Source organism: Larus michahellis, chromosome 4, assembly GCF_964199755.1.
Source record: "Larus michahellis chromosome 4, bLarMic1.1, whole genome shotgun sequence".
NCBI lineage: Eukaryota > Metazoa > Chordata > Aves > Charadriiformes > Laridae > Larus > Larus michahellis.
Genome location: NC_133899.1, coordinates 75,707,565 through 75,735,500, shown reverse-complemented (window position 1 = coordinate 75,735,500; position 27,936 = coordinate 75,707,565). Strand labels below are relative to the sequence as shown.

Sequence of the window (27,936 nt, the reverse complement as noted above, 5' to 3'; positions counted from 1 at the left end):
TTATCAGTGTTCACAGCACAGATAAAACCATTCTGGAAATTAACTTCTGGGTGCACGGAGGAGCATCTCATTAAAGTTCAGTATCTCAGCCATGATTCACTCTGTTTTGTTCCTTTTCATGCTGGCTGAAAGTACCAACTACAAGGGTAGGTAAAACTGTTGCCTTGAAAAGCTCTCAGGTTGGTTACTGTATGTGTTACAAGGGAAAGGGAATCATAACTGCATTGCCTTTCTTTGTGAACAGTGTGGCATATTGTTATATATTCCTTCCTTCCTTCTTCCCTTCACCCCCCAAACCAGAGAGATCATAAGACACCAGTATCAGCCATGCTGGGCTCCATGCCAGGAGAATTAATGAAGTGGTGTAATAGCTCACACAGAGGCCTAGTGATTGGCACCGCACTTAAAATGCATCTGCAAGGCAGGAGATCATAGTGTTGCTGCTGTGTTCTGTTTATTACAGGCACGTCTCTTCCGTTCCATTGATTTCTTTATTAGTGCGTTTTAAGGTCTCAATGTGGGGGCTGGCTCTGCTTGAAGCCTGGAGGTTTGGATTCCAGCACAGCTTATGGAAAGGAAGTCTCCCTTTGAGACTCTAGACCTGGATGATAGAGCCTAGTGCTAACAAGAACAAGAACCCTACCAAGAAGTTCCCGAGGAGTTTGAAAAATCCTACAGGGCAATGTGAGACTGGGTTGGTTTTTACACTTCCACTTGTTTTTTTCATGGAAAGACAGGGGAAAATTTCATCTAAAGAGTATAGAGGCTTTGTGGTAACTGCAGGGAGGACTTCATTTCCTAATCTATAAGGGAGGATTGAAAGCAGCTGCAAGCAACAGATGTGTGTGCTCTTAACTCTTTGCTTTTCATCTGTGCTGTTAAGAGGTCAACTCTTGACTTGACATGGACAAGGAAGGAATGGGTGGGTCTCAGTGTACTCATCAACCAGCATTCAATCACATCATGAACTTCAAATAATTTTGCTATCCACTACTCATGACTTGAAAAGCAGAGCCCTACAGCTCAGGACTGAGAGGCAGCGGCTGGGCTGTACAGGGAACCACGATGGCTTCATGTCTACCCTGAACTGCCTTGGCTCAGAGAGCAGATTGAAAAAACACAGACTGCAACCAGCTGAGGATGGCGCTGGGCTGGAATCATCAGATTCACACTATCAAAGGCCAGGAAGAGTTGGTCTCTTCCTGTGGGAGAAGTGGAAATCTCCTGGTCTGCAACTCCAGTTGCTGAGCTCGCTGTTATAACAAATTCAGGCACAGCTAAAAGCTGGCGTAGTGGTGCCAAGCTGCAGCAGCTCGATGCAGCTCCTGCCTGCCCTTGCCACAGCTCTCTGCGGCAGCCCCCTGCACACTCATCCCAGCACCAAGCCACCGCTATGGAGGTGTGGGGGGGCATGAACTAGTGGTGCCCACAGAGGCAATGGTGATGAGAGGGCATTGCGCCCAGACAGCATGTCCTGTCCCAGACCAGGGACCCGGACTTTGCTCAGCTGTTAGGCTTATTGCTGGCTACCACGACACTGGCTCCCCTGGAAATTCCTAGAAAGCTTTTGCTGGCAACTGAATTGCCATGGAAATGTTTTTAGATTGCCCCTGCAATACTCCTCCAAGCAGTCTGCTTTGCATCTGCATTCATGCCCTGCTTGTAATTGCAAAGAACCCTGCTGCCTCCCTGTCGATCCTGCTTGTGAGATGAAACCAAGCAGCGTGGAGCGTGAGAAGAGCTGCAAGCAGGCAGCCTAATCAGGACAAGCAAATCCCAGTTCGGAACCCCTAGATTGTTTTTTTTCACCTCCTAATACTTTTAAAGCCCCTCCTTAAAACTGACAACACTACTGCTTTCAGCTCTCCGAAATTATATGGCCAGTGAAAGCAAACAGACACCAGTGTATGCATATGAATCCAAACATGAAAGCTTTGATTTTTATATCCATATGTGACACCTACAGAGGCCTGCTTTTCACTGTAAAGCACTTAAAAAACATTCTTTTAACTATCTTATGCACTACTTGCATCACACCAATTTATTATCTTGCTGGGAAGTAACAATGCATGGTGTAAGTCTGCAGGTCTTTATTGAAACCCCTACTATAGACAAATTTTATGTCTGGAATCTATCACTGATTTTTGCAATATGTTCTGAGACACTCACCCACAACTGGTTTCTAACAAGCTGTCCCCAACCTGCAGAGATGCCATCCCAAAGTCTGCTATCCGGATGTTGTTCTTTTCATCCAGCAGTAGGTTTTCTGGTTTTAAATCCCTGTGGCTGTAAAGAGAAGATCAAAGTGTGAGTTAAATTATCCACGACAGCTTTCCCACTCCAAAACTTGTTCTTTATCCAGCATAGCATCCAACCTATTACAGTTTAATCGACTTCATTTTTTTTCCTGTCCCAGGCAGGAGAACACACATTCCAAGATACAATCTTTGCAATATTCCATATCCCAAATGCCCACTCCTGATGAATGCAAGGCTTGAGCCTGCAGGGCCCTGACAGCAAATGAACACCTTCAACTTCCAGTGAGACCAACACAATCTGAGGGAGAGGCTGAGGGAAATAGGTAGGAGGAGAATTTCAGCTTGGATTTAGGGCTGATATACTCCATCATATGCCAGCTCCTTAAGGTAGGAGGCAACACCATTAATATATTCTGTCAACAACAGGAAACAAAATACTGATATTTAGAGAAAAAAGCATCCTTGGTGTAAATGCTACTGCAAAAAGCCCCTATTGAGAGCTGCTCACATAGGCATATGGCTTTGAAATAATTCTGGGTTTTAGCTCTGACAGAGAAATCCCTTCAACCCAGCACTGCTTATAACTGATGGTGCCAGCAGTAGAAAGGGAGAGGATTCCCACCTTTCCATCAAAGCTGGATTCTCTTATTATTTGGGAAGAGCCAAGCAGCCATGATCTTCAGGATGGCAACTCCTGCTTTAAATGAAAGCTATCATATAATGACTAATTTATTAATCTCCATTACCCACAGCCAACACCACAGTGCACCCATGTCTGCTTCTTAGTACTCGAGTGCTTTTGTACAACTATTATATTTACTTGATTTTATATCCAAAGACAAAAGTTTTCCACAAAATTTGTGATGACTTTGCTTTTTTTTATTTTTATTTGCAACTCTTGAAGAGTCAGAGAGATGAGAAGAGCACTTCAGGCAGGTTAAAGATGAAACTCCTTTCTTGTTTTTGCTTATGAGTAGGCAAAATGAGTCTTTGATGCCTTGCTAATAAAAGCTCCAAATAGGAGCACTCAAACCTTGCAGGCAGAACGGCCAGATTCGGTGCCCAGTCAGAACACAAACCTGTAGGAAACGGCCAGCTGACAACACACGTGTTGTCGGGCAAAAACCAGTCATTTGCAACAATGGTTCACTAAAACCAGTTACCCTGACCAAAAACTGAATTCAGCAAAAGAACCACAGTTTAGTATAGTCTAGTCCAGTGACACCCATAATGGAAGGCAGCCTTATCTTCATGCCATTTCCTCTTCACTTTTTAAGACATTCTTTTAGAAGTCCTCATGGATGCAAGAGAGTAATTCTACCTCTATACCAATGTAAAGAAGGACAGTCGCTGCCCGCTCAGAGAAACATGAGAGGCATGACGAATGTCTTGGAAATGCTCTCCTCTGATCTGAAGAGAGGTCTGGAATGATCAGTTAGAGACAACTTGTAAATAATGCAGGTCAATTCTATGCAAAACCAGAACACACTGTAACAGGACACCTGCGGAATGTAACAGATATTTCCAAAGGGGACTTCCAAAATAGCACACGTTCAGAACAGGTACTGGTCATTTACCTTATCACCAAGTCTTACAATTCCTCCCCTCTCAATTTTTAAAGTGCATAAAATTTGGTCTCCAATCTTGTATTAACATGATGAAACCTGCACATTAAAGTAGCCTTGTTAACCATGGGCAAACATTCTATAAATAATGGAGCAGCGTGATTTATACTTCTGCATATTTTCATCTGACAAAGCAAAAGGTGCTTTATCAAATCTATATTTCTCATAGAAAGCGAAGTTTCGAGGTAACGGAAGACAGAAGACTTATTAGTCATATAATAACTATCAAGATAGTCATACCTACTTGACAAAAAAGCAGGAGATGAGTGACAAGGAAGCTTTCCAGAGGCAGTGAATGACCAGTTAATGGCCACGAAAAGAACCCCTGAATGCCATCATCAAGGACAGCAGTCCTGGAAAAAGGCAAGATGGTCAACATCTGCCAAATCTGAATGTGCTTGAGCCCCAGCAGTGACAATGGAGTGAAGAGCCCACAGTCCTAAGGCAAGCTAGGAAAGCTGGACATTAATGAGGCAGTAGTGTGTGATTTAATCTTTCCTCCAGCAGACATCCTTGTCAGTTCTCATCTTACGACTCATTTCATTAATGGGGTGCTGGGAAGACCTCATTCGACTGGGGAGATGCACTGAAGTTCTCCTGTCTGAGGATCAGGGCTCAGTGGCAAGTAACAGCTCCCTGAGCAGCGCTTGTTTGATGCTGTGAAACAAGAAACCCCCCCATGGCTCAAGTTGAGTGTGCGTCTTTCTACTGTGCGTGGTTTTGCAGGGGCTATGGCTGTTTTTCAGTCTTGGCAACTGCTCCTGGCTGACTGCTGAACAGATACATGGTGCAGAGGCTGAGGGTGCTGTTGCCCGTGCTTGGTCCGCTGTTTGTGCACTGGCTGGTATCATTCATACATGCTCAGCCTGTATGCATGCACTGCAGACATGTGCCTTTTGATCCTAACAATTGAAATTCTTTGCTTATCCTAAAATTGTGTAGTTTTTTTAGAGAGAAGACAACTTGAGAGAATGATCAAGGCACAGCATGACCGAAACACAGGACATTCACGGCGTTTCTCCAGCGTGGATGCATGGTCAGTATAATATGTCTCATGTTATTTCAGGAAAACAGTGCAGCTAAAGGAAACGCAAAGAAGTTCCCCTTCCATGCCTCAAAGCTACCGACTTACCAGACCTGCCACAGGCCCTGGCTGGAGCAGAACGTATGCGAACCTTGAAGCAGCCCCACTCCCAGACCACTGAGAGGGGAAGGGACAATACCTTTGAAAATGAGTACAGTATTCTCTGGTGGAAAGGAGTCTCCTTCTCCCCATTTCATCCTGTCTTCCCATCAGCTGGGATGCACAACACCGACAGTCTTAGGCCTGGGTTTGTAGTCAGGATCAAGTGGAAAAATGGGGTTCCTATAAACTGGCAAGTACATTCAGGGTTTTTTTGGAGAGACACTGCGAGAGGAAAAAGGGGATGCCACATTCCAGATGTGGAGAAAGCTTCTCCTCACTGCCCCTTTTTTTTTTTCTTTTGCTCCAAACACTCACCAAAATAAACTCAAGAAAAATTATCAGCTCTTCACTACAGCCCACTAAGCAGAGAGGAGAGAGTGGACTCTGTTGGGAATAGTTACATCTATTGCTGACTAGGCCCTAAAATACAACAACTGTCATACGACAGTTTTGCATCTCTCTGACCCTTCTCCATCTCTCTTTCAACACAGTCCCTCGTGCCCAGTATGGATGATTAGCATAGGAATTTCATAGCAGCCTGAGTACTTTTTTGTATTGTGGCAGCACTCCTCTCAGAGATCGGGGTGCGAGTGGGATCAGGCAGTGCCTGCATATTCAACCACTAGAGAATTTTATGTCTCAATGGAAAATTTTCTTTTAGCTGGAACATTTTTCTGCTATCCATCTTTGGACCACTTTGAATTTGCCAAGGCAGCATCCTGGGGATAGAAGTCAGGGCAGGAGTCTGCACCAGAGTGGCAGAACCAGCATGCTGTGCCACTGGGAATGAGACTTCCTCTCTGCATTTGCACTTCCCATCTTTGCATTGCCAGCTTTTCAAATGGCAGAAGGAAGAGAAAAGAACATATGGGAATAAGGAAGGCTTGTTATAATTTACCTAAGAGCCCAGCAGCCCGGATAGCCTCACACATTCATATTTGGAAAGAATTCTCTTGTGCCAAAATGAAACAAAACAAAACAAAACAAAAATCCCACTGTATGTGGTAATTACTTGGCATTAATGGAACATTGCAGAGTAAATGCATTTAATTTGGTCCCATTCCAGCTGATCTCTCTGTCTCTCCTTGTCTTATATGACCCCTGTCAACTCCTCTCTCTGCAGGTGAACAGAGGACTCCTTACCCTTTCATTGTTCTAAAGACTCTAAAGCTGTAGGGGCTTTATCACTTAGCTGGAAAATCAGAAGAGAAGAAAGCAGTTTCTTTAGTGACAAACACGGCAAACTCTCCTATTGAGCCCTGCATATGCTGAAAAAGAATACGAAAGAGAAATTCAGCACTGCACAAGAAGTCAGTGTAACCCTGATCCAGGGTGGCCACAGACCGCCCGGAGCTCCTCAATCAAGACAACAGAGCAGAAACTTAGCTCCAGGAGCCTGCATACAGCAGGCTTTTGAAGGGAGAGTGTGTGAGTGAAAGGGAGCCATTAAACAAGCCATGACAGGGGAAGCACACACTGCCAGACTCTCCGCAACGTCCCTCTTTTACAGATTACAACAAAGGCTTTACAATTCCCTTGCAGCACAAGATGGATACAGAGAGAGGTTTGAAAAAATTGTCCCATGGAAATAGGCACAGTTCGTGGAGGCGGTGCAGAAAAAATGAAAGGCACACATATGCGTTAACATGTTCCAGCTTCCCACTTACACACTGGCCACGCTTGCTTTCTGGTCGCTCCCAGTGATGCGATTCAGACAGCTCCTCTAGCTCCCTCCATTGCCTTTCTAGTCAGTCTTCCTGCTCTGGGAATATCCCTGTATCTGTACTGCAGGCAATTGCAGTGTACATAAAAAAGAGAAGTAAAATACTCTCTCCCTGTCACCCAGGGTTGGCAGATTTTTGGTGTAGTGACAGACTCCAGATCTTGGATTCAAAGGAGCTATGTCACCTGCACGAGATGAAGAACTAACCCCTTATTTTAAAGTGATTTTTGAGCTGAAACATTCACATCAGTTTCTATGACAACTCATTGTAGGTCACAGATTTCTAACCCAAGAAACCTCCTAATTGGAGTAGTTGCAGGTCATTTGTACTAATCAAATTGTTGGCTACTTTGCAAATGCCTTTCTTACTGACCCCAAACTCCCAGAAGGGCCAGACCACAGAATAATTGTTCTGAAGCCTCTTAAAAGTGCCTGATATGATGCAAATAATTTATCAGTAATAATTAATAGTGTAAGAAGCAATATTTTTAATTTTCTTGAGCAGTAAAAGCCTTTCATCTTATTTTCTCTTGCTTCTGAAAATCAGATCCGAACGTGTAATGGATCTATCTACAGAAGAATCTTTGTTTAGAGCCATGGTTGCTATGCTCAAATTTAGTACATTTTCAGAGAATTCTGTAGAACAAATAAATATAGTTATAGCTAGGAAAAAGGACAACACCTACAAACATACTAGGAGACCCGGAGAAGGGTCTGTATCTGCAAAACCTTGCTTGCTTTTTAACAATTACTTCCATTGGTCTATTAAAATATATTGCTCTTCCCTACCAACCCTGCCTCAAAACATGTATTCATGTATTTCAAAGCCAGAACAGTCTGTCAGGTCTGATCACCACTGATGTACTTGCCAGAGAATGTTACCTGGTTATGCTTACAATAAGACTATGTCATTTTTGAGTTTCCAGTGGCTTACATAAAGAAGTAAATTTACAAAAATACATGACCTCTGGCTTTAGCTGAGCTGGTAACTTTGCCTTTGGCATTGCAGCTGCTGTACTTGATGGGTTTTCTCCGGTTCTCTTTACAAGGGAAATCTGAAAATTCCTCACTGCTTTACAGCCAGTCTCAATCACAGAGCTGAAACTCCTGGATTCAGGCAACGACTGGTGAATCTCAGCTCTCAACAGGGGAGAAAGGTACCTTCCTCACTTCTGATGGTCTAAAAGAAAACTTGACAATATAAAGACTGAAGGACCCGAAAAAAAAACCAATCCAGAAACCAGCCTTATTAAATTCCACAATTTCTAGACTAGTTTCACATTTGGAGGCCTTGATTCGTGATTTCAAACTGTCCAGCTGCTGCAGTCTTAAGTGTTCCACAGGCCATCCCCACAGAACACTGTAGCACGCTCCTTATAAATGAAGCAAGGCAGAGCAGGAGTCACCAGGAGGGTGGCACTACCTGACAGAACACGGCACCTTGCATTCTTCAGCTTTCTCCGTTTCTCGAAGACACCCCAGATTTCTCCCTAAAAGCACCCTTTCTTTACTGACAGTGCTCTGCAGCTCCTGCCTGCAGGAATATACCAGAGATTTTGGCACTACTGCTGCGAAATCCTGAAGTGTTATAAGGAGCCTTTCCCCCACCCTGCACTGATGGGAAGAACACAAGGCAAAGTCAAACAAAGCTCTTATTCATTGCCTCAGCCCCCTAAATCGCACACCCCCCTGCCTACGCATGCACACATGGACACACTTCAGCGCGAGCCTTGTGCGTACTCGAGCAGGCACAGCCCCAGGCAATGAAAGGAGAAAGGGCCCTCATAATTGTCATTTATCAATATTCATAAAGAACCTGCCTTAACCCCCTCTTGTGCAAGCTCGGGGTGGGGAGGAAACACCATAAAATGAAACCCAACCAAAATAAAAATAAAATGAAATAATCATCTTGCTGCTCATTACCGCAGGGGATTTCCTCTCAATGTCACCACTGCCCTGCGCGGTAATTGGCATTATCTGTTATCTCTGAAGCCATAACAAGGTTTGCCACGGGGCATTTTTTCTGTAATCATATTTTTTTTTTTTTTATTTTGTCAGCTCGCGAGATACTGACACCAAACGCGACGAGCCGGACCACAGCAAAAACACACAACCACAACACCCCACGCAGCCCAAGGGGGCGCGCGGCCAATCCCGGCTCCCGCCAATCCCAGCTCCCGCCAATCCCCGGCTGCCGCCAATCCCGGCTCCCGCCAATCCCGGCTCCCGCCGGTGATGTCACGCCCAGCCAATGAGGCGCCCGCCAGCTCCCCGCGCCCGCCCCCCTCCGCCGCCGCCGCAGCATAACCCGGCTCCGGCTAAAGGAGGCTCTTCCCGGGGAAAAGCGAAGGACTCGTGAGCTAGTCCGGTATACGCGCTCCTGCATTGTTTCCCCACAGAAAATACAGCCGGCCCTGAAGGAGCCGAGAGCGGTGCGCAGGCGGGATATTCACAAGGCATTATTGATTTGGGGCACCCAGCTGAGACATCTTAAAGGCCCTGAATTTAGGAGAGCAGACACCCAGCATTAGGTGAATGGCAGCTTCAGAAAAAAACCCATGAGTTATGCCCAAAGAAAACGTCCTAGGCTAGGATGGTCTTACACCGATGTCCAAGGAACCCCCAGTTCTCCGCCATTTCTTGTGCCACGGCTGAGCACGTCTGCTCTGGGCGCTGCAGCCTGGTGCAGAGCCCTCCGAGCTCGCACAGAGGAAGCGCTGGAAGCAAAAGCAATAATGCTGTATCACTGAGCTAACGGCTCTGCTCGCCAGCTCAGGCGAAGCGGCAAGGTAACACAGATAACACTGTTTGCAGGATCCCACGTAATACCTTGGCATGGTGCTGTCCGTTTGCCACACGGCACGGTGCTAGGGACACAGAAAAGTCCTCAGAGAACCCTACAGCGGGTTACCTGTAAGCTTTCCCCCTTGGCCAACCTGTACCACAAAATCCCTTACGTGACTGCAGCTCGAAGTGAGGTACGTCAAATCTTCCCCCACTGTTTCCATAAAATAAAATAAGAACAGAAAGCTCATACTTTTTTTTAAAAAAACACACAACCAGCCTCAAGCTCTAAGCCCATTCTGCTTCTTTGTCTGAGCTGCTTGTTTGAAAACACCTCTCAGACACAGGTGATGCCTCCACACAGTAGCAGCAGAAGCCCTTTAACTGCTGGGAAGATTGGGGAATCCTTTCTGATTCTTTGATCCGGGAATCCTGGTGCATCAATACATTTTGAGCAGTGAAAGCTGAATGTGGTTACATACTGCTGTGAAAGTAAGCCACAGATATCTCACAGCGTTTTGGGAGGTACAGGAAGAAGATGGGACAATGATACGGGGCTGGGGATACCAGGCTATCAATCTATTCTGCCAGTAGGTTAGAGGCACCCACATTTAGTCATTAACCAAAGCAGAAGCCTTCATTTTTCAAAGTGGTCATAACTGGATAACCTGGCTGATGAGATGATTTGTCATTTCACTGCCCCACGACAGGACAAGGTCAGGCTTCATTGCTTAGGAAAGCACATTAACTTTTATACTCACACGCACGCACACGCTTATATTTATGCATGCTCTGATTTTCAAAAAGCGCTTAATGATAACTGTCCAGAACACAACACAGAGTCTAATATAACACAGACCGCACAAGTCTCAGAGTGACCCGGAGAGAGGGAGAGCTTATGATTTACTGCTAACTTATTCAGCACTAGATGCTAGTCGAGTGGGAGTTGGCAAGGAGACAGGGGATTTACTTCTAAACAAGACTACCGCTCACAATCCAATATGTTGAACAGGAAAATGGATTCCTCAAGAGAGGCATGCACTCTGCCTTGGAAATTCCACATATCGTTAAACCTGCAGGGCTGCTTGTCTGTCTGACAGCCTCACCACAATCCTCGCTCAGTTTATTAAAGTCTGCCATATCAAGAGGTATCCATCACAAGCCCAAAGGACTAGTATGTACATGTATAGATGCATGCTTTCATAGAAACTTCTATCCCAATGGAGATTCCTATTTCTCTGGAATATTCATTTGGAAAAGTAAATAATTTCTTTTCAGTTGTACTTAAACATTTTTGAGTCTTCTTGGTTTGGGTCTCTAAGTGTTAAGCCAAGCAGGGAACAGAAACATGTATGTATGCAATCCACCAGTGGTTGCGCTGCCCAGGACATAAAAGGTAACAGCTGTACAACCTTCCAAGGATTATGCTGATTGTAAGGAGGTCATGATCACTCAACCCAGTTGATTAGCAGGGAAGAAAAATTGTGGAATTTGCACAATAAAACTTGTCAGAGGTCTCTGCCATTAGAGAAAACTTAGATCCTCTAGTTAGGGCCTGGAACCTGCTCTCGGCTACTCTGTGAATTTCTCTGTTGTGACCCTGCCTGTCCCAGGTAGGCATTGTCCTCAGGACCTTCGCGCCCTGATCCACCACTTTGAACTGCCTCTTCTGCCAACAGTATACTCTTCTTAATATATCCTCAAGAAAGGCACACATTTCCCTTTCCACTTATTAGAAATAGGCGCTCTTTCAGACTAATACTTCCTGTTGAAATGAGTCAGAGATGTAGAGGGAGGGGGCTAGAAGAGCAAGTTAAATATTTAAGCATCCATTTTTGCTGTGGCCATTTATGCTGTGGATGTCTGGTTTGCGAGTTCTCAGCACAAAACTGGAGGTACAGAAAATCACTGTACGGTTACCAAGAGAGAGCCACACAGTGATTGTACCAATCCAACTACTGCAGTATCTATCAGCGGCCCTCGGCCTCCTGGAGGGGGGGGATCTGCGGCTGCCTGTGGCGACGGAGAAGCAGCCACGCAGACATAATGTAAATGGTCTCCCCCAGCCAATCTAACTGCGAGGAGCTGCGTTTCTGAGAAATAAGCAGGTAGTTATAGGTCAGCAGCTATACAGAAACTCGGTGCTCAGACTGATTGTAACAATTTGATTTCCGTATAATTTAAATTGCCTAAACTTGCTGAAGATGAAGCAGGAACTGGTGCAATTTAAAACACCACCTGAAAGCACAGGTTAAACCACACTCAATGGTTAAAGCATATGATGGAGTTAGTGAGTATCAATAGCAGTCAGATCAAGGAATTCTTCCCAACTGGAAAGGAAATTAAAGGCAACGGTGACTCAAATGCCCAGAAGGGACTTAGTGAAGGTTGCCAAAAGCCAGCAGGTTTCCAAAAACTAAAGGAAGCCATAAAATGACTTTGCTGTATTCGTCATTGTCCCAAGTTTCTTCAGGGATTCGTTTTGATATAGTGAATGTAACTGTTATTAGCGAGTGTTCGAGAACGATGGAAATTAAACTGCTTCTCCTTGGTGGTTTTGGTTTTCCTGGTTAAAGCATTCCCTGTGAATAAATTCTCCTCCAGTGAGAAACAACGGACAATCTTTTCCATGAAAAGTCTATCTGTGACTGGTGCACTGACTCACAGACGGCCAAGAATCAAAAAGTACGTCAGCACTTTACACAGTGCTTTCAGAGCTTTACAATATCAATTACTAAATAGTAAGTAAAAGTATCAAGAAATGAAATCCCTTTATTCTGTGCTTTTATGTAACAGGTAACTCCCATTGGAAATGGCTGCACTCACCATATTGAATGACTATGGCAGAAGTCTAAAGCAGAGATGATTTGTCGGAAGAACTTCCTGGCTTCTTTTGGTGTCAATCTTCCCTTTTTTACGAGATAGTCGAAGAGCTCCCCACCTGACACGTGTTCTAGCACCAAATACCTAGAAAATAACAAAGACAGGATTTTTTAAGCATATTATCATACCAATCTCCTCATGCACACAGAGTTATTTACAAACACTTCTATTTACACATGGTTAAGGAGAACACTTCTGAAAAGAACAGTGGAAGAGAATCAGAATTTTAAAATCAGGAGTGATTAATAGTTTTAACAGGGGTTCTGCAAACTTCAGACGTGCCACTGTTGAATTCAGTGTTCAATATAATAATGAGAGATAATCTGGAAGCTAAAAATTACTCAAAAGACCAGGAGGGGAAACAGAGAATAATCAGGTATAAGCTTTCAGAGCAGCTCTTAAAGCTACTGTGGAGTGAAACTGCGTACTAAGAAGCCTCAGGTCCCTTAACCAAGCTGACAGTTCCTTTATAGAACAGCTGTGGCAAAGCTGCGCTCACATACTGTTCTGTCTTGGACACCTGAGAACCAGGCAGATGTCAACAAACTAGTGGGAATTAAAAAAAAAAAAAAAAAAGGTGAATAGTTTAAATTATGAAAAGAGATAAAAAGAACTACATGTGTGCAGCCTACATAAGGGCTTCACCTTGTGCTACTGAACACCAGTGATTTGCTGGAGCAGCTGCCCTCCCGTGCAATTCCCACGTGAAAAATGTGACACTGAGTGAATAAATGTGGCACAACGGGGACCTCGGAGCAGAAGAGGAAACCCCAGACCTCACACAGCAAGCCTGGCAGTCGTACAGAGAAAAGTGGAATCTTCTGGAAGGAAAGGACTTGACATGGATGGGCCATCTTGTTGCAAGTATGGGTAATGAAAGGCAGCCAAGCAGACGAAAACTTAGTATAAATCTCTGGAAATGTTGCCTAACAGTCGGAATGAAATAGTTTCCTCAGGGAAATGGCAGGAACACCATTAACTGAACCATTTAAAAATAAACCAGATATAATATGGACTAAGCAATAGACTTCTATTGGCAAGGGGATTGCTTGAAACCTCTATGGACTTTTTTCATCTCGGTTGTGATTTTGTGCTCCACTGTCTCCTTGCTTGTTTGCCCAGATTATACTGTTCTAATACAGAGTGGCGAGATTCTGCAGTATTTATTCAAAATCTGAAATGACAAGTATAAACAACAATTAATCTATTAATCCAACTCTTCAAATTGGAGTGAACAATGAAAATAATTAATCCAGGACACTATCTTTTATGTAGCTCAAGCAGCATAATCTTGGAGGAAGTTTCTAAATTTGAAATGGAAAAAAGGAGAAGATTATTATTAATGTGTGCACTTAATTATTCCTGTTTTCAGTGTTTCCAAAAAGATGGAACAGTAGGAGGAGTATAATCTGTCCTGAGGAAAGTAAAAATGGCTTAATGATAATGCCATTATCCTTAATGGCATTAGCCTTGAAGTTGCAGAAGTGGGACCTGAGCTCCTGGTCCATCATCAGCTCCTGTGCGACTTCCTTAACACAGCAGGTAACCAACTGTATCCACATGACTTCCATGTGTCAGCTCCCAGCCAGCACAAGGAGAAAGCATTTCCGTGCCTTACAGAAATGCAGCAGAGAATGCAGCAAGAGATGGACATTAATATTGTCTTGCCAGCTAAGGAAGTAGTACAAAAGCACAAAAAGTGGCCAATGACATTCTAAATTTCAGGGAATTAAAATGGTATTTTGTGCAATTTTTATCAAAACAGAAACAGTTACAAGAAACATGGTAATATTGACAGGTTTTTTTCAATAAAATGAGAAAAAAAGAGAAAACTATTGACTTGAAAATCTCATTTGGAATATGTGGGTTATCTTCTCTCCAAGAAGAGATGAGCAGTCACCAGACTGTCTACTCAGTACATGCGGGTGATATGGAGATCACTGTTTATCTGCATTACATTTTTTGAGCAAGACATTTGTCGTGGTTTGGGCCGGACTGGCCACTGAAACAAATGACAGATGCTCTCTTTTACTTCTCTCTCCTTCAGAGAAGGGAGAGCATATCCCTTCAGGGAGAGAAGGAAGAGACAGAAAAGAGATTTATGAGTTTAAAAAAGAAACCAAATTACTTTAATGAAAATATTAATAAAATAATAAAAAGAAAATAATGAAATATATACAATATATACAAAACTGTATGGAGCTCCCAGGATGACAATCACGTCACTGGTAGGCACTGGGAAAGTCCCAGGCTGGACTCAGCAATGGACAGGAGCTGGATTCAGGAATGCACAAATCAGGATCAAAGGCAGAGATCGGAATCAGACAGAGTCCTCCTCAGATGCCGGCCACTGAAGAAAGAGGGGTGACCCTTTGGTGCCTCAGCTTTTATACTGAGCATGATGCAGATGGGATGGAATGCCCTGTTGGTCAGTTTTGAGTCACCTGTCCTGTCCGCTCCTCCCTGCAGGTGCAACCCCTCTGCGCTCTTCTGCTTCCGACCCTCCAACAGAGCAAATAACAGTTACCTGACCTTGGTTGTAATAGCAATAAGTATAAGTTAGAGCCTCTCTGCATATCATTCCTTGGCATAAAATATAAACAATCAGGTCTTATCACTCTGGAAGCGGACAGGGTCGGAACAATATGCCGTTAATTTCAGAAAGTTCACTTAGTTAGAAGAGGCTTAGCTGAAAGTAAAATCACTGAAAAGAAAGTTGGTTCTGTTTTACCTCAAACCAGGACAACATCGAACCGTTCAGAAGAAAGCTGATATGCAGTAGCCACCAGCACTGGGGTATCTACATTTTCAAGTCCCAATCCTCACTTTCCAAGCCTCGGGTAACAGACTCTCTGGTAAGAGGGTTTGCTATATAATTCATTCTCCCTCTCATACTAGAGACAGATCTGGGTAACTATCCCATATGGCAGACCCAAGCCTGGCACAGAATCAATCCTAAAATTCTCCTTGACAGCTCCCTCCCTCACTGTGCCCAGCAGAAGCTGGATACAGCAGTGCATCTTGCCCCCAAAATTCAAACTGATAGCTGCTTTCTTTTCCTGGGATGTATTTTATGAAGATGACTGCAGTTACAGGCATACAGAACACCCTCCGCACTGGTTTCAAATACAGAGTTTTGGAAAATTACAGACCCAGCATTTCTGTCACCCACAGCAGGAACTGCAAAGCAATTTATTTTCATCAACTTCATCTTATTAAAAACACTCAACAAAAATGCACTGACACGTTGTATGAAAAATAAAACAAATTGAAAGACAGGGAGCATTTACAAGGTTATTCATTTTTGCTTGCCACCTAGAAGTACCAGATATAATAATGGAAATGAACAGGGGAGAACATTTGAAAAAGATTTGTGCCTACAACAAGTCAAGGGACACAGAGAAGCACAGCGACGATGCATTCTGATCTGACAAAGCCCCCAACGTGACGGGAGTGAGAAGGACGACAAACACATTCCGCAGTGGTCAAGTGCAAGAAATAAATGCTGTAGGGATCATTCCACAAGTACTAAGTTGTTATGTTGCAGCTAGGGTTTCTGAGTTTGGATTTGCAGCTGGTCATCCGACAACCCTATTCCCTCCAGTACAATGTGTTTTTTTAAGGATAGCCCACAACTAGGAGATTTTCAATTAAACAAGGGCACAATTCAGCACCTGCCTCCATCTCTGTGCAAGCCAATGTTCTGCTGGCGCATTACGTGGCACAGTAGTAGTACACGTGTTACTTCCAAACATGCCAACAAGAGGGGTTTAAACATATCCTAGTGTTGCACCGGTTATAGCTATCACTGTATGGCTTACACAGTCCTCACTAAACGCTGTATGTCTGTATGTATGTATCTATCTGTGTACGTGTGAGTGTGTCTGAGTGAGTCCATAAAAGAAGAGAATACACACTCTGAAAAGCCAAACCGAAAAAGCAAAGGAAATAAAAAGCATTATTCCAGAGGCTGGAAGATAAGGCACAGAGACACTACATGTTTCCTGAATTCGTGCCACAGAAGAGAATCCAGATCTCCCAAGTCCACATCAGCGTCTAAAATTTTTACTTTAGCAAAGTGCTATGGGATTGGAAGTATGCCAACACCAACTCTTGGAGGATCTCGGGGAAGGTAAATAAGACATAGCCTGTAGGGGAGAAAAACACCAAGAAGTATTTTCCCGAGTTTCCCCTTCCCTTTTATTTTTCCCAGATATGACAGGTTCTCATCTCACTAGAGTACTACTTTTCCCATTTACTCTAAGCAAGTGAGCAAATTCTAAAAATTCCAGAACAGTAACCAGAACTAGTCTATTACATTTGGAGATGAAAAGTAACTTACTGGTGAATTAAGCTTTTTTTAAAATCTTGTCTACGTAAGATTGACAGTCTTCCCATTGTAAAAACATAGGAAACCCTGCTCTGTAATAGCCATTGCAAGGAGGTTCAAGGAAAGGAAAGATCCAGCCTCTGGCTGGCAGCATGCACAGTACCTGCTGTGATAATACAGAGAGGAGCTATATTAGGACAAAAGACTCTGTAAGACCACTTAGCACTCATATCTTGGATGCTCTAGACACACGCTAGCTCTTCTAATCCTTGCATTTCACATGACAGAAGCATTACAAAGAACCTCCTGCTCTTTACTGATAGGGAACTGCGAAGCAAAGTGACTTGCCCAGCGTTACAGTCACCCAGTATCAGAGCTGGGATTAGCACCTGTGGTCCTTTGTGCCTTCTACTCCATGCTGTCCCCACCACCAATATTTCCTTTCTGCTTACTAGGACACCGTAAAGGCAAGAAAACATCAGGTGTGAGCAACGCAATATGAAGCCAAGCGCATGTGGTGTTAAAAATAAATTCTCAATTACTTGTTTTCCTCATTAGATATACTCTTTGAGAGGTTGCAAAAATTTTCACAGGCCACAGCGTGCTTTCATAAAGACACCAAGATCCACATCTTTATGATATCTCACGTTCCTGCTACAAGCCAAGACACGAAACAAAAAATCTCTGGTTAAGTTTCAGAGCTTGAAGGAGACAAGACTTTGGTCTTTAAAGACAAAGGAGCTGAATGTTTAATACGAGAATAATTTTGTCTATTGGAGAGGAGCAGGGAGCTTTTGTGCAGCAGCATTCTATCTATTTCCTTTGCCATTTTTCCATCTGCATCCCATCATCACCACCTCCCCAATAAAAGCTAGAAAGTTCCTAACCTCCAGTGACCCACTACGTATCATATCAAAGACATGCATGCAGCTTATAAAAGCAACTTTAGAATAGAATAATCGTAGGCTCTTTTCTTTCTTTCTTTTTGGTTCATTTTATTTACTCTTTCAGGAACCAAAACAGTAAAGAAGTAATAACAAAAACTAAACAATACAGCAAAGGAGGGATGATTTCTGCTTGTGAAAGAGATGGAGTAGCTAAAATGAATGTGGAGAAATGTGGTCTTAAACTACCTTTGTGCCCCTTAGATTCTGGCGATACCAGGAACCAGCATAAATTCCAGAGCGCTCTCATTCACAGTAGCCTCCCCATAGTTGACTATGGCTTGTACTGTAGTTTAGACTGGAAATGTAACGAGAGAGCACTGTGCCTCTCCTCCTCATTACCCCGACTTGCCCGTTTCTCGGGATCACAAGATGTGACAGCCCACCAGTTTCACATCATTCCTGCATCCTTCAAGTCATTTTAGTCTTTTCCAAATCCTGCATGTCAGTAGGACTCCTATAAACACAGAGGATGGTCCATTTTCCCCTGGGAGTGATCAATAAATATCCAGTGATCAACAACAATTTTATCTATAATCACCATATGATGTTTGCAACAGCTTGAACTTCCCCATCGCAGGGTTGCCAATCGCAGGGTTGCCAATTGCTTTGTGTTTTGGACTGTAAGCTGACTAGGGCATAGGCTCTGGTTTTGCCCCATTCTTGTCCAGTGCCAGCACAGCAAGGTCTTCTCCATGACCAAATTGTCTTGGCTACACTACTATGAAGACAACACTTAAAACAGCAACATGGACACTTTTGTTGATGATTTCTCCTTCTCACCTGGTGGATTATGCTACAACTTACAAAAAGGTGCCTTTGCCCAAGCCCTAGGGAGCTCTGAGGAATAACTCAGAGCTCTCACTGAGGCAAGGCAGCTATATGTTACCTCCAAAGCAGGACTGCAACAAAAGAAACAGCAACGTCTGGAAAAACGCTGTTACAGAAAGACTAACTGGCACAGAGAACAGTAGGACCATGCATTACCAGATATTTATGGCAAAATAACAAAAAAAAAATCAACAAACAAACACAACAGTTATGATCTGTAAAGACTGAAAAGCTGCCTTTAAGCCATTAGCAAGAATGGTGTGAAATACTAAAATTCTTGCCAGATGGGATTGCCTGCAGCGGCCCATCACTATACATCCCAGGGTGGGTATGCAGCTCCTGTTTTCTCAGCCTTGTAGATGAAGACAATTTACGAGACATTTGCAGCTACACAAATTAAGTCCTCTGGGGCAATACAAATGTATTTATTATTATAAAAGTGTTAAATGGATAGAGATCTTTAGATGAAAGCTCATATTGTAACACAAAGTATTTCAGGTAAGTATTATAAATGCAAAATTAAGAGTAACAAGAAATACTCTCTGGTGCTCTAGGAATGGTAGTCAATTCACACAGCTTCTAGTTTTAGTCAGGTTTGTTCATCAAGGCATAGAAGGTTTGTTCATCAAGGCATGCAATTAGCTGTCTGTTAGGGAACCAGTTAATAATTCTGGGTAATGATAGGACAAGGGCTAATGGTTTTAAACTAAAAGAGGGTAGACTTAGACTAGACATAAAGAAGAAATTTTTTACAATGAGGGTGGTGAGACACTGGAAGAAGTTGCCCAGAGAGGTGGTAGGTGCCCCATCCCTGGAAACGTTCAAGGTCAGGTTGGACAGGGCTCTCAGCAGCCTGATCTAGTGGAAGGTATCCATGCTTACTGCAGGGTGGGTTGGACTAGATGACCTTTAAAGCTCCCTTCCAGCCCAAACTATTCTATGATATTTACACATATGACGCACAACCTCACTTAAACCTAAGCAAGTAAGTTGGTCTTCTACATAAGCCTGAACGTACCACTGGGTACCATCACACATCACTGGGTGATGTTCTAGGACTTTTACTATTCCAGAAGTTAGACTGGATGTTCATGTGGCACTGGCTGGCTTTTAAGATGTACAACTTCAGGTGTCCGCTCCAGGAAGATGCAAAACCCAGATGCAGTTATATAGAAAGAGATACACACAAAGGCAAGAAAAATCAGAAGAGTTCCTGCTTGCTTCCTCTGCGCTCAAAAGTTTACTGTTTTGTGATGCCTACGGGTAAGACATTTCATGAAATGACCACGCCTGCTGAGAAGCTCAGTTACTCTGCTTTATCACTTAGTAGTTGATTATTATATGAAAATCATGAGCATAATCCTAAAACTGGGAAACATGGCATGGATCAAGACACTTCAGAGTTGATGTAGATGTCTAAGCAATTACCAAGGCCAGGGACACAAGTCAGGTAGGAATCTCCTTTATAAAGACAGAAACGTCTTCAGTTCTTTTCTGTCCCTGTGTTTATTAGTGCCCACATCTGTAAAAAGCTCTTGAACTTTGGCCACAGATCAACCACAAATGGAAATGGCTGCACCAAAAATGGCATATACTAGGCACTGCCACCAATCTTGATGAACTCTGAACCATCTCACAGTAACCCACAATCCCTGACACGATTATTCACGAGAAACTAACTACTCCTTTTGACCAATTCAGCTAAGAGCTACAAAACTCCTTACATTTCAAAGCTCTGGTGAATCAGCAAGGGATCTGTCTGGAATGGCAGACTGCCAAAGAAAAGCCTCTGGAAGAAAAAAGCCTTGGCGATTCCTCTTCCATGCCACGATCCTACTTGCAAAATGTCCTTCCATAAATACATATGAAGAGACATATGTGTAGCAGGGAAGAGGTTAAAAACTGCCCAGCCCAGACTGACACGTTGTAGTTCTTTGACGGCTTTTTCACTGCACTGTTTTCTATTGATTAAATAATCTCTATCAGATATTAAGCCCCTTGTTATTGGCGCAGCCTATAAATTATTCAGGAGTTATATAAATTCTTATGGTGGGCATGAATTTTTAAACCCTCATTTGGCACCAGGCCAGGAACTCTTTTTTTTTTTTTTTCTCGCCTCCAAGAAAATGTGCACGCATTAGATTTTTTTTTTTCCAAAAGACAATTTTAAATCTAGTCTGCTTGTTTGAATGGAGATTGTATTTGATTGCTCATTACATTTGGACGTGAACAGGTTGGGGCTTTTGGGGAAAAGAGAGATAGTCGGAGATTACGCTGTTCACTCTATGCATTTGATTTACTGGGGATAAAAGTGTTTTGAGCAGTGTCTTCACGGTGTGTAGTCATGCATGCCAAGGCACTGCAGCAGCCATCCTATTTGGGCACACGATATGGAACATATCGACCCAGAGGGATCCTCAGCACAGGGTGGGCAGGGCTGAAACATCAGCTCACTGCTACAATTCTGCTAGTGACCATACACTTTTGGGTTTTATTCTTCAGAGCTAAGTGGCCTTTCCTTTAACAACTAGGGCCCAGACACACACAATGTTGCCTACTGAAGCCTGGAAAAGAAATTAGGCACGTAAATATACTGTGGCTCCAGAGCTACGTCTGCCCTTGGCCTTTGCTCACATCACAGAATTGCTCCGCTATGGGCCTGTTTTCTCCCAAGCCCAGCAGCATGGCCTGGATGGTACGCAAGCGCACACATCAGGCAGTCAGCAGAAGATACAGTCAGGCTTTTGGGTAGAGCTTATTAAAACTGTGTTGCACAGAGTGTGGTATTAATCATCACCACCACCTCTGTGCAAGCCCTGCTTTGTGCCAGCCTGGCATCCCTCCTGCAAGCGGTGACACCTGTCCTCGGCGCAGCACCCCCTCCCCTTCCCCTTGCCTCCAGCCAGCTCCTCGTCTCCAGGCCCACCCTTGACTCAAAACCTCACGTGCGCTGGCTCTGCTCCTACAGCAGACTGGCGTTCCCTTGGCTACACGCGCTTGGAATTCATGACACAACTAAAACAAGTCAACAGCAGAAGAAAAGGGGTCAAAGTAGCCGGTTATGAACATTTCTCTTAATTCTAATCAAGTCTCAGGTGGGACATAATTTTGTTTTCCAATCCTTTTCTATTTTCTTTTCCTGTATCCACAGCATCTGGCACACCCACGACCAGACTACCAAGAAGCATACCTACCACGAAATTAATTTTTAGCACTGAGCCCTTGGAGCCACTCTAACTTTCTGAACCCTCCTTCTGCCTTTAGACAGGCTTCCCCACAGATGGATCGAACGTCAAAGTCCTGGGCTACCAATAACAGAAGAACACGCAGAACCCTTTTTTCTCTCTCTTGCTTCCTCTGGCACCTCACAATTAGTTTTCAACAAAAATAAACGGAATTATAGGAAAACCCTGCAGGAGAGGACTGGCAGCATGAATGCCTCTGCAGACACCACCAGAGTTGTAAGTCTGACTCCTGCTGTCATCTGATCTTGTGTAAACCAGAAACGTGAGTTGTGCACAGGCAGGAGGACATTTTAATTTTGTTATCTGGCTCATTGGGAAGCACCTTCACCTCCAAAATCAGGAGGTGGTGTGTTGTGTACATTGCAATGAGGCTTGGGCACTTGCCCAAGTGATGGCACTGTACTGCTGAATGATGAGAAAGGGACTTGTGCTTAGAAAAAGAGCTGATAGAATGCATGGCATATTTCAGAGAACAATATTCTGATGTCCACTCCTTTTCTCAAAGCAGATTCTTGTTTAAAATGCTGATCAAGTTGGACAACATAGAGATTTAAAATACATGCTCCCACAAAATTTGAAAATCTGAAATCTTAAGCATGAAGACTTGAAAATCAAACTATACATATATATACAATTATCTGTATGCACCTATAAATAGAAATTTACAGATATATATATACAGACGTTGATGGAAAGGGAATCAAGAAATAATAGTGTAAACATCTAAAAGAAAAGTGCATGGAGTGGTCCTAGGATGTTCTTACTCTATCTCATTTCCACTCCCTGCCAAACGGTTGATAATTTAAGCTAATCAAATGAGATCAAATGGATAATGCCACCCCTGTTGGGAGTTCTGCAGCAAAACTGTATCAGTCGGCTTTATCCTCTTTGGAAAGGGAAGGTCCATCTCCTGTGGACGTATGACAGCACTTACGTTGCCATGCTAACAGCTCCTCCAACAGTGGGACAATTGATTTTCTAAGATCAAAAGGAAAGCTGAATTTACTGCATAAAATGCAGTAAATGTACATATCGGAGATTTAAAAATAAAGCATAAGATTGCTTCCTAGAAAAAATCCGAACCAACCACTTCACTCGTGAAGGACTGGGCTTTGCATGTTTCCTCTTATTTAATCCTCAACAAGTCTGCTAATGAGAACCTCCTGCTCATTCACAGTGGTAATGCTGCGAACACTGTGTGAACTCCACCTTCCTCTCCGGTTACTACACAAACTCTGTCTAGGACCAATTCAGGAAAGACCTTTTCTACAGATAGCACAGAGAAAACAGGACCATCACCCAGGTTCACACGGTTCATTTGCAATGCAGAAATCACATGACCAAAGGAGTGTTTCCCCTCCAATATGCATTACAGAACACACCAAAATTTTGTTATCAGCTTTGTTACCGCTTTGTTCATTCGCTTAGTTTATTTACATTTCCCTATAACTCCTGACTGTCTGAACTTGGTTTCTCAAAATGACTGGTGCACAAACAAATTTTGGTAGCTCATTGGTCATTCCCTATTATGAACCAGCAATATAAGTTGTTAAGGAACTCTGGGCTTACCCCATACCAGGCTACTTCAACTCATTCTTGATCTTTAAAATGGGAGGATGATCCCCACCTTCCTTGCTGTTTTTTCTATTAACATTATATGATGGGAGAGGGAGGCATAGATTGTCTATAGCTATTTCTAAATTACCTATTACTGTGGACTCCCAGTCTTGCTTGAAGGCCATCAGTGTGATCATACAACAAATACAAAATAATTCAACTGTCAGTTATATTGCTATTTTAGCCAGCAAAACGTGTATCTGAGGTGGTATATCAGCACACGTACAGAGAGTCACAGTGCAGCTGTGTTTTCCCCCATGCACCTAGAACTGTAGTCCACTGTCTTACTAAATAAGACAACTCAAAATGCTCGATAAAGAGCTGGAAGTCTTAGAGCCCATAGCCATCTCCATCTCTCCAACCATCTTGGTTAAAAATCCACCAAAACAAACAGAAAATGACTGCTAGGCTAACACATATATGCTAACAGATTTTTATTATTATTTTTTAAAACTCATTTTCAGTGTTAAATAAACTGTGGAAAAAGGATTTGATTCATGGTCGTATTAGGAATCTACTCAACCAAAGCCCCTCGTCACAAATTAAATCATAAACCAAAAGTCAAACATGATTTGTGAAATTAACATTTATCGAGGAAATACTCCCCAGCGCTGCATCGTGATTAGTCTCTGGCATCTGAAATATCACCCATAATTCACAAGCTCCTCTGAAACCATGCCACTAGCGTTACTGCTGAGATGGCATGCATGATGGACAGGTGCTGTCACAACCAGAGAGCAATCCCTTTTTTGATGCTGGTGAGAACTAGGGGTCACTGTGTCTTATTATTTGGGAAAGTAGATGCATACACACTTCTCAGCCCCCATACAACTTGTAACCCTTTGCCCCTCCACAGGCACTCTCTTCCACGTCTTAGATTTATCCAGGGCCGCAGCCATTTCTAATTTTGAACACGGCGGCTTGGCAGAGGCTCTGCATTGTGCCCTTTCTTTAAAATAGTGACTAATAAAAAATGAAACATAATTAACAGCCATTGGCTCTTTCACAGAATCAGTGTCTTTCAGCAGAGGGATTCAGTGCCTTTGTGGGGACGTGCAGACAGCTCAATCTTACAGGCAGAGGAGCTACAGCACAAAGAAGACAGTGATTGTTAAAGGCTAAACGGTCACCAGCAAAGCACGCTTTGAAGCCCAGCATTTTTTAGAAGCTAGGTTATCCAGATAAAGCTTAAAGATACGGGATTCTTCCCTTGTCAAGGTGATTTTCAGCAGGAGGATATTTTCCTGCCAAGGAATACAGTAATTTTTTTTGAAATCGTGGTGTAAGACAATCCGCACTGCTTTGGACACTAGATATTTTCCACATGGAGCAAAATGGCCCCCAAGTCTTTTGGGATAAGGAAGGGGAGCTGAGCTCAGCTGCTGGCTTCACAGGCATTCAGAGCAAGAAGAAAGCTTCAGCACCTCTATAACCCATCCCCTCACCCCAAGTGATGACCATGGCCTTTCTTCTTCATGTATTCATACATTGTCTCCACCGCTCAAGTATACTACACCTAGCTGGAACGCATCAGCTGTGTGCTGTGTTTGTGCAAGTGTGTGTGTGTTTATGTGTGTGTATACCTAAGACTCCACAGCATACAAATAAACAAGGATCGCAAAGAAGAATATTGCCTCTCTCTTAAGCAAAAGAAAGCCTGGGGACTTATCCTACCCCTCCTTTAAACCAGAATACAGACAAATGTACTCTTACAAATGGTGCCTCTCTTTCCAGGATTAAAGGAGAACTTACTGGCTGTAAAGCCGCATTTCCCTTTGCTACCCCTCTCTCGCACACAGAGCAGACTGCGTTAGATCTGGGCCTCTGTCCTCAGCTGGGGCAAACTGGGCTTGATGGAGCCACGACTGTTAGTGTCACTGAGGTTAGAGCGCTTGGCATGCAGCTCAGAGAACATCTGAGCCAGCCTCCACCCTGTGCCTGCACGAGCTCACTCTGGCAACCGCGTTTCACCACGGATGGCAGGCTCTGCCCCAGAGGAGGACGGGGAATCCAAAAGAAATTACTGCCTGCTCTAGTAAGCTAACCCTTAGGCACAGAGGCCTTACTTCTTGAAATAGGAATTCATTGCTCCAGCAACAAGACTGGCTGAATGGTCCATGAGGGATTGTTACCTCCATTCAACACGCTTTCTTTGGGTAAACAGTCATTCCCTTCTTGTGTTGTGACATTATGGAGAGGTCACCAATGGCTGGTGGTTTTTAAAAATAGTTTAATTTTTTTTAACCACTCTCTTCTACTGGCAATAACCTGTTAAAAAGCTGAAAATAACGCTGAGTTCCCTACTGGGTTGCCCTTTTCCATTTGGAGAACATTGATTTTTTTTCCTGTTGTGCCAAGATTAATGTGGCCTGTTTGTTTGACAACAGATTCAACATATCTAGTGTCCTGTCAAGCTAAAATGACTCTGTCTGTGGACAACATCCCTGTCTGGCACTGGCAATGATCTGGAAAAAAAAGAAAAGGCTTTGCTACTTAACTGTTACCACAGAATCATCAGGAGATTTTAGCAGCCCTTAAAACCAAAAATTGTTATTGATGGAGCAAATTTAAAATACTGTTAGTGAGAGTCGAATGAAAACTATTAGGCAAGGGAGGTTATCCAAATTATCCGCTGTAACACTCTGTTACAGTTTTGATTCAAAATGGTTCCAGATCTTCCTCTCTTGCTGTTTCATTTAAAAACGTTCGCTTGTCCTCTCTCCTCCATTTTAAGTAGGAAAAGAAACAGCAGATAAGTCAAGTACAGAAAAGAAAATGAGAAAAGCCAAGGAAATAAGGAGTGTTCCTTCCTCATCCAAGTACAAGATATAACATGGACACCAACTGAGGGTGAAAACAGACCCTGCTCCATTCTTTCAGAAATGTTACCAAGTTCCAAAACCCTCCTCTCCCTCCCTTCCTTCCTCCTTCCCGTCCCCCTTCTCTGGCAAAAGCCAGTAATACCTACAAATATTTTTTATTTTCGTAAACATCATGCAGCTTTAAAACGTGGGGATGTTCTATCAACTTCAGGATGGCTATTTCCCGCTCCACCTGGAAGAAACAAAAAGAAAGAGAAGATTAGAAGCTTGATCTCAGAATACATTAGATACCGTCACACATTTTCTTCCCATTTATCCATTTTCCACTCCGCTTTATATGCAGAGGATACGGCAACTTATAACAATGTATCATATTTAGCACTCATATAATTTAAGAAAAATTCAATTTATCCAGCCTCAGCACACCCTGCCCCACAGAATCGAAAACCAGCAAAATTTCAAGGTTGAAGAAAAAAGTCTCAAATCTACCAAAGGGAATTAGCTGTAGGAGTTACACGAGCATTCAAGGCTGTTCCCGCCTCACAATCCAAAGCCAATGACATATTCTCAAAGTACAGAAACTCTAAGGTGTCACTTAGGGCTTTCCTGCCCTCCCGCAGACACAGGCGTGGCCACGCTGCACTACATACCGCATACTCAATTGATATTAGAAAATCCCCATCCTGAAGAATTTGCAGTGTATGCAGGGGAGGCAAAGAGCAGAAGACAGACAGCAATGTGATTTTATAGCTGCAGAACTGAGGCACAGAAAGGGAAAGAAATATAAGAATTGACATAAGAAGTACAAGGCACAACAAGAAATTAAACCCGATTACTGGAGACGCAGCGTTCAGAGCCCTAAGCGTAAAACTGTGCTTTCTCTCAATTCCCAATCTGTCCGAGCGTGGCTACTTCTAAGAGCATGTCTTCAACACGGAGTTAACAAGTTGTGACTAAGTCGCTGTAATTAGCGCAAGCCCTGTTCTCACCCAAAACGCCTATCATGACTGCCGTGGTGCTTTTGACTTGAATTTACTAAGGGTATTCATTAGAGATGGAGTCAGTGCAATTCCTCAGCTGCTAGTAAAATTGCTCCGTGCTGCTCAAAGCCACACTGTAACTGCTCTGATTTGACCTAGGCTAACTTGAAGGGAATTAATGTAGCACTGTGGAGACTGTAGATTACTGAAATAAACTCTGCGACAAGACGCAGTCTAAGCATTGCAGAGTCGGGCATGACAAATTTCCAGGAATCCTCAAAGGCAGGAAAAAGACCTTAAGAAGCAAACAAGGACAACTAGGTAAGTTTTTTTCCAGTCCTTCAAATAACTGATTGTCCTGGAGCTGCTATGCTAACAAAGCAAGCATGAACAAACTACAAAACCATTCTAACATCTCGTCTGCAGAGATCAGACAAGTAATTAGGAACTTGCCCCAGTATACATTTAGTTCTTGATGTCCTTTAATTTCCTGAGGCATCATCCTCTGCTAAGCCTGAACATAGACAACTTTCCCTGAATGCCAGTAAGATATTCAGCAGGAAATTAGAAAGTGGTAGTTTTCCAGCACTGTGCAGAGGAGGAGCATTTCCCAGCATGTTGGTTATCACCACAGATCTCTCTTCCTCTGTATCACCACACAAAAACAGCAAAAGCAACTCTCGCACCACATCACCCTTGGCTTTCCTT

General features: G+C 43.3%; 1 protein-coding gene across 13 annotated transcripts in view; it reads right to left on the bottom strand.

Moving 5' to 3' along the window:
- BRSK2 (BR serine/threonine kinase 2) overlaps window positions 1–27,936 on the bottom strand; it is a 321,619-nt gene that overhangs the window by 79,752 nt on the left and 213,931 nt on the right. For all 13 annotated transcript variants that reach the window (XM_074585673.1, XM_074585674.1, XM_074585661.1 and 10 more), the window contains exons 3-5: window positions 26,395–26,480; window positions 12,403–12,543; window positions 2,170–2,286 (exon numbers count right to left, since the gene is read on the bottom strand). In XM_074585673.1, the coding sequence (XP_074441774.1) occupies window positions 2,170–2,286; window positions 12,403–12,543; window positions 26,395–26,480 (344 nt within the window). The remainder of the gene's footprint in view (window positions 1–2,169; window positions 2,287–12,402; window positions 12,544–26,394; window positions 26,481–27,936) is intronic.